Source organism: Mytilus californianus, unplaced genomic scaffold, assembly GCF_021869535.1.
Source record: "Mytilus californianus isolate M0D057914Y unplaced genomic scaffold, xbMytCali1.0.p SCAF_8, whole genome shotgun sequence".
Lineage (NCBI taxonomy): Eukaryota > Metazoa > Mollusca > Bivalvia > Mytilida > Mytilidae > Mytilus > Mytilus californianus.
In genome coordinates this window covers 47,829,152-47,836,644 of record NW_026262734.1, presented here as the reverse complement: position 1 = coordinate 47,836,644, position 7,493 = coordinate 47,829,152, and the positions used below count along the sequence as shown (strand labels likewise).

Here is a 7,493-nt window from a genome sequence, read left to right as displayed (position 1 = left end):
ACAAGTCACATGTTTAATCCCGCATTTTTTGTATGCCTGTCCAAAGTCAGGTGCCTGTAGTTCAGTTGTTGTTGTTGGTTCATGTCTGTCATATTTGTTTTTCGTCAATTGTTTGTAATAAATAAGGCCGTTAGATTTCTCAATTGAGTTGTTTCACATTTCTCATGTCGGGCCGTTGTATATCCGATTATAGGGTATGTGTTTTTCTCATTGTTGAAGGCCGTACGGTTGCCTGCAATTGCTTACATCCACTTCATTTGAACTTGAGTGGATAGTTGTTTTATTGACAATCATACCACATGTACATCTCCTTATTTTTATATTTTTAAAATCCGAATGATAATGATTTCAAGCATGTTTTGCCATATAGAAGGCTTTTAAATACATTATCGTTAGCACTATGTCTTTGAATACATTAATATCATTTGATTTTCCAGATAAAAAAGACCGTACAATATATTTCATTTCTGGTTATAGCCACCTTGGATCTGCAACTTATGATGGTAATGATTTGAAAATGAATAGGATACATTTCTGGATGTATTATATAGAAATGACAATAGATCTTTCCGATGACTATATTTTCTTATCGGATGTTATTTACATGTTTCAAGTCAACAAACACAGCAACTATTCTGATCAAATTATGTGGTTCTCAGACTATAGTATAGTGGATATAAAAGTGTATGAAGATACGGGTAAGATACACTTATGATCATTCAATGTTTTTGTTTAATTATTTCATGTCTTGCTATCAACTAATGGAATGATACATAGTACTAGGTTGATATGCTACAGTGAATTTGTACAATCAGGGATTATGTAGAATTCTTAAATTTTCCGGGATTATGTAGAATCACTGGTTAGTTTAGGGATAATATATATCACTAAAGTGTTCAGGGATTATGTATAACATGTATAATCACTAGAGAAAACGTCAGGGATTCTACATAATGACTGAAATGAAGAAACAGTTTTGTTTTATAAAGAAAATGAATGAAATTTAAATTATTTATACTATAAATTCATATTAAAACATTATTATAAACAGGAATGGTAAAATGTTAAGCACAATACATGTGTTATTTAAACTGTTAGGCACAATCTTTTAAATGTTAAGCACAATATATCAGAATGATAACTTCAATATGTTTAAATGTTAAGCACAATATATATTAAAATGATAACCTAAATATATTAAAATGTTATACACAATATATTAAAATGATAAGCACATTATATCAAAATAATTGGCACAATGTATCAAAATATTTGGCACAATATATCAAAATATTTGGCACAATATATTAAAATGTTACACAACATTTTAAAATGTTAAGCACAATATTTTCAAACAATCATTTATGTTTACAAACTAAATTTGAATGGCATCAACTATTGCACATTGTCCTGCTTTTCTACAGGCACAGCTATTTGATTCACATCTGTTTTACCACACCATTCTAACTTAAAAAAAACCTTGTCCTTCACATACCAAACCAGATTTTACAGCATGGCTTAGAGAAAAACAGTTTTCAGTACAAACATCTGAATGTACCAAAGAAAGGGAATCGACAGCCTCGAACTGATTTCTGATGCAAGATCGATCCAGCAGAATTCTGTGTTTTGTGGAAAGGCGATATCTTTTTTCAGTCTTTTCGTGATTAATTGCCATAATGTTTTTGGGGTCTATCTTTCCTTAATCAACATGTGGAATTGGTATGAGAACATTACACCCAATGTCGGCCTCCTCCAAAATTTTGTTCAATCTGCCAATCATTCATTCTGTCTGTTTTCTATACATTTAGATTCGATATTTTTGGTATCAAACAGTAGTAAACTAATGAGACGCAAATCGTAGAAATGTGCATGATAAATGGTACTTTTGTTTCTGTATATCTATTTCTTTAAAATTTTTGCTATTTTTAAATTGTATTTTTTTAAATCCATGTCCTCCCTCCCCCTCCCCCTCCTATTTAATGAATTATGCTGTAAAGAGCGTAATGTGTATGAAATATTAAGGATAGTAGCAGCCTTGAAACAATGTAAATACTTACTTTGTCAGCAGATAGTAATAAGCTGTTATTAAACTTTCAATGAATACAAATAAAAAAATGATAATTGTCTGTAGTTGATTTTTTTAATTAATGATAATCCCTGAAATCATATTAGGGAATTTGTAGAATAATTAGTAAAATTTTCAGTAATTATATACAATCACTGGTCATTTTCGGGTATTATATATAATCACTTATGATTTTAGTGATTCTACATAATCCCTGAAAAATCAGGGATTCTACATAATCCCTGATTATACAAATTCACTGTAACATATACACATTTTACCGTTATTTGTAATATATAATTTTCAGCACGCAAAGATAATTTTGTAATGAGTGTTTATTCCACTATGCAGAAAGGTTATTTCCGCTAAATAATTATATCTAGGAGAAATACCTAGAAATTACAATTTGATTACAAAATCATAATGTTTGTGACTGTTTAATTTACCATAGTACACAGCTATCAATGATTAATTATGATGAAGAAAAAAAACCTTAATAAACGCAAGATAAACATTTTTAAAAGAAAATCGTTATTTAAAAAAAACTTCCGAATGTTCGGTAATTTCATGGAATATATTGTTAAAAAGACTTTCGTACCATACCGTTACAACTGATTATTTAGAAAAAACTAGTTTATCAGAAAATGACAATTGTATAACAATTACTCTTTTAAGGCAGTAGAGACTGTAAAAAATATTCAGAAATATATGCCGAAGACAAAAGATCAAAGGACTATTTAATGGACCTGTCAAGTGATCAAGTCATCAGTGATGAATATTTAGACGCCAGTTGGTACAGACCTTTTAGTGCAAACGGCGATAAAATGCCAACTTCTCCTCCTGGCAAAATGCACTGTGGAACGATAAATCCTATTTGGCTTAATGGTATTTATCATACTAAGTTTAAATTATGTACATTTGAACTGTATAATATCTTATATTGTGCGTTATAATCGCTTTATATATTGTATATTGTTTCATCTTATATGTCATTATGTTAAAATGATTCAGCATAACACTGTTTTGCTAGCCAAGCAGAACATTGGTTTCAATAAAGGAACAATGGACTTATAGGCAATAAGTTATAATTAATAATGTCTTGTTGAGCCATGTGAAATACAATTTAAGAAAATTAGTAACTTATTATGCATATAACATACAGAAATAAAATAAACATTAATAAAGCTGCATGCAAAAAAAATGCTATATGATATCGTACGGAAAGTGTTTCAAAACATGATTGATTGATTGATTAAGAACAGAATGCTCAGTTTGTTTAAATGAGAAAGATTTAAAAAGGAGAGGTCATATAGTGCATACTTTACATTTCCAACAAACTGATGAAATCACACAAGAAACGAGCGATTCAGCTTAAGTTACGAAGCGAATACTAATGCTCGACTTTTCGTGATTAATCACACTGGTTTTATACTAGTAGATTGCAACACTAAGTATCGTTTATTACAACATCAATCATCATAATTAAAATATACTCATTTCAAATTAAATAAAGTAATATACAGAATTAAACATTTTAAAAGAAAAGCTAACAAAAAAGGTATTTTTCGAATAAAAACATGTTGTCAACGATCAATATGATCAATAAACAATGTACTTTTTCAAGTATCTATTAATATTAGGAACTTTACCTACATATGATGATGGTAACGTTAGCAGAGAAGCATGCGTTCAAACAGAGAATGCCATTTGTGAACAGTCCATTGACATAGAAATAAGGAACTGTGGAGGATATTATATTTATTTTCTAAAGGAAACACCACCGAATTCATCTTTTTGCTTTGGTATGAAATGATTTATCTTCAGCAACAAATATTCTATCAAATCAGTATTTTCCCAAAATTTATACCCTTATTTTATCATGATGTAAGGATTTAGTGGAATTAAGAAACTAAAAGAGGTAAGACGTCTCGTTTTCAGGTTGGGTACGTCAAAATAATATATGCGTATTGACTTTTTGTATAAGTGTTTTATGGTTGTGTTAGTTTTTAATTCACATGCTGTTTTGGCCTGTCATTTCCTATGCTAGATTTTGCGATTTTTGTTTGTTTATACATAATTGTTCATATAACAATGAAAATATACTTAGTTATATTACTTACAACACAAATATCAGACATTACCATAGGCTTATACAGATAACCAATTAAAATGAGTTATCCATAAATATCACGTATGCGAAAAGTTGCTTCTTTAGTTTTCTCGAATTCTTTGGCAATTTATACCTTTCTGAACTCATTGTTTATAACACGAATTTGATCAAAGTGTGGTTTTCGATAATCTCAGTAGATGATTGGCCAAGTAAAAGATTACAATCTTAATCAGCTATGTGGATGTTTTTTTTTAAATGTGTTATAGAAATTTACATTTTTACATTTGTAAAGCTAGGTTCACACTGCGGATCAGATCAACTCGATGATCTTGATTGCCCAAATTCAAACGACCAAGCGTAACAAAATTCTTGATCGGGCTTGTTTACGACTTCTACCCGACCGCTATCCGACTACACACGACTATAACTCGACAATTCACGACTTCTTAATGACTCCTTCACGACTCCAACCCGACCATTAATTGAATCCATATACAACTATTCCGACCAATTCACGATCTCTACAAGATCTGTACTCGACTAGCTAGACCAAATAAACAATGCTTGAACTCAGTCCGATCTCGACCAGACCAGATCGACCTGATTTAGTCGGGTATGTACATTTTTATAAAAACGTCTGATTATTTCATGCCCCGCGGCAGCGGAGGTGAAATTTAGTGTTACCTTTGTCCATCTGTACGTACGTCCGTCCAAAAAAAATAGTTTCCGTTCTTTATTTTTTGCTTGAAACAAATGTTATGAAACTCATACAAACTGCTTATTATCATAAAACACAGATCAAATTCGAATTTGTGTGGCGTTATTTTTATCGTTCTTGAGTTATGGCCCTTTATAACGCCATATACAGGCGGATACATTATCTTTGTCCCATGAACACATTCTCTATTTATTTGGTTATCATTCAGTAGTTGGCAGTGGCTGATGGATAAGGGGACCACTATATGGGCAGTATGAGAAACTGTTACGGGAGCTCAACTCAAAGGACTACAAGTTCATATTGGTCAGTGTTGGTGGAAGTGCGTCCGACGTTCAACTCTTCAACCATTCTGAACTAAGGACTTTAATTGAGTAAAACACTCACTGCCCGGTAATAAGAAAACACTCATATCTTATGATGCATTCCCATGAGACTTGTCACCGGATTGGTACATATGTTAAACAATACGAGTAACGTGTATTTGTTGGGTTTCGTGTTGCAAAGTTTTTAGTTTTCTATGATGTATTATTTGGACTGCTGCTTATCTTGTCGTTGTTTTTCGTTTTTCTCCATGTCTGTGTCAGTTTGTTTTCGACCTTTGGGTTTGATTTTTCCTTTGGTATGTTAGGTCTCTCTTTTAAAATTTGTATAAGTACAGCTAAGTACTGTGCATGGAGGAATATTTGCGGAGTTAATCTATTGTACAGTTTAAACTTGATATGGAAAATCCTGTGGCCATGCACATCTTCATTATGCATGTGTATGAACATCCTACAAAATAATAAAGTTGTACCTCCAAAACTATAGGAGGAGATAGCCGGACAAACAATGTATTCTTATCCGGTTTGACGGGCAGGGGTAAATTAATATCTCCCCCCGCCCGACATTTTGTCGCGGGGGCATAAAAAAACCAAGGACAATCTATTCTTGCTGAAGCAAGTCATGAGAGTTCAGATCTGCGACCCTTTTATAGAAACTTGTAGCAGGCATGTATACTCGAGTATAAATGAGTAGATGTCGAAGAGTGTTCGAATTTAGTCAAATAGAGATCGGGTATTGGTCGAGTTGGTCTGGGATCCTAAATAATAGTAGTCGCAGTGATCGGGAAACGATCGGGAATTGGTCGAGTTAATCTGGGTCACAGACCAAAGAAGATGGAATGACGATGATCGAGAAACGATCGGATATTAATCGAGCAAAGGTCGAGATGATCGAGTACTTATCGGTAAAATATTTGTTTTACGACCAAAATCGATCTCTACACGATCCTTTCTTGATCAATTCGATCCATGCTCGACGAATTCCCGATCTCTTTTCGAGTGATTTTCTTCTCGATCCTTCCTCGAATTTTTTTGACACGTCAAAAATTCTCGGGTAGAAAGTCAGATCGATGACGAAAAAGGTAGACTACACCGAACATTCTTGTCAATCGCTTAATCTGACTTGATCAGGATTGATCGAGTTGGCCTGATCGGCAGTGTGAACCTAGATTAAGACAGAATGCGAAAAGCCTTCGACAGGGATTTACATTTGTGACTGAAAAGTATCGAAAACATCTTATACTGAGTCTGTTCGAGCGCTCCGGTTGTCAGTTAGAAACATACATTTTGGAATCTTATTTGAACTTCAAGCAGATATACAAAATCTCACCACATCAACTATTTAGCTCATCACATTCAAAATGTGTTTTGATTTTATTTGATATTACCAACCCTTCGCTTCCTGACCCAAGCAATCATTAGATGGAAATATTCCAAACCAATAATATACACATAATATGTTCTGATTTAAACGTAAATGATTTTTACTGAATCCAATTTTAAAATATAATCCAATTGTACAAATTATATAAATTCTCTCGAAGAATTCTGTTATTTGTAGTTTTATCCGAAGTGTACCATAAGACAATTCAAGTGTTTTTTAATTGAATAAATGAAATACAATAGAATATGAAGTTATTACATGATCCCTGTTGGGACTGTGAGAGTCGTGTTTAGGAAGACATTCAGGAGAATGGAATGTAATATAAAATTGTGAGTATGTTAAATCAATCATTATAAGTTATGCTATGGTATACATACATACTATTGTTAAATACAAATAAGTTGGTTAACAATACATAGGTATTACATGTAATATTTACTTATAGGAAGTGGTCCAGTTATCTGTCCCGTTGGTACATCGTCAGAAACAGGGTTTTACCCTGGGTGTAGCTGTAAGTAAAATTGTCTGCATTTCATACTGAAACCTGTAAGTGCATCGAACTGAATAAAGTGGTCTTCTCATTGCCGCAGTAAAACAGACTACCAACGTTATTGGAAAGACATCGAATATATTTTTTTTTTATTCTATTGGGGTACTCTACGGTGGATGAGTGATAACAATACATATTCGTCATTCATGTTGTTTAACGTTATAATTGCTTTCAATAACTCATGCGCACAAGTTAATTCAAAAATTATGTAGCGGAAACAGACTGTTCACTTCATAGATATTTTGAATGATTGCAATGTTTGTGGCAGCAAAACGCATAATGCTTTGGCCAAACAAAAAGTGTCAGTAATGAGAGTAAAATATATAATAATATTACTCGTTATTCT

The 7,493-nt window shown here is 32.5% G+C and overlaps 1 protein-coding gene across 1 annotated transcript; it reads left to right on the top strand.

Moving 5' to 3' along the window:
* Window positions 1–2,760: 2,760 nt before the first annotated feature.
* Window positions 2,761–7,116, top strand: LOC127712056 (oncoprotein-induced transcript 3 protein-like). The gene is made up of 3 exons (XM_052218247.1): window positions 2,761–2,950; window positions 3,706–3,867; window positions 7,043–7,116. The coding sequence occupies exons 1-3, from the start codon at window positions 2,806–2,808 to the stop codon at window positions 7,114–7,116; spliced, it is 381 nt and encodes a 126-aa protein (XP_052074207.1). The 5' UTR covers window positions 2,761–2,805.
* Window positions 7,117–7,493: the final 377 nt, after the last annotated feature.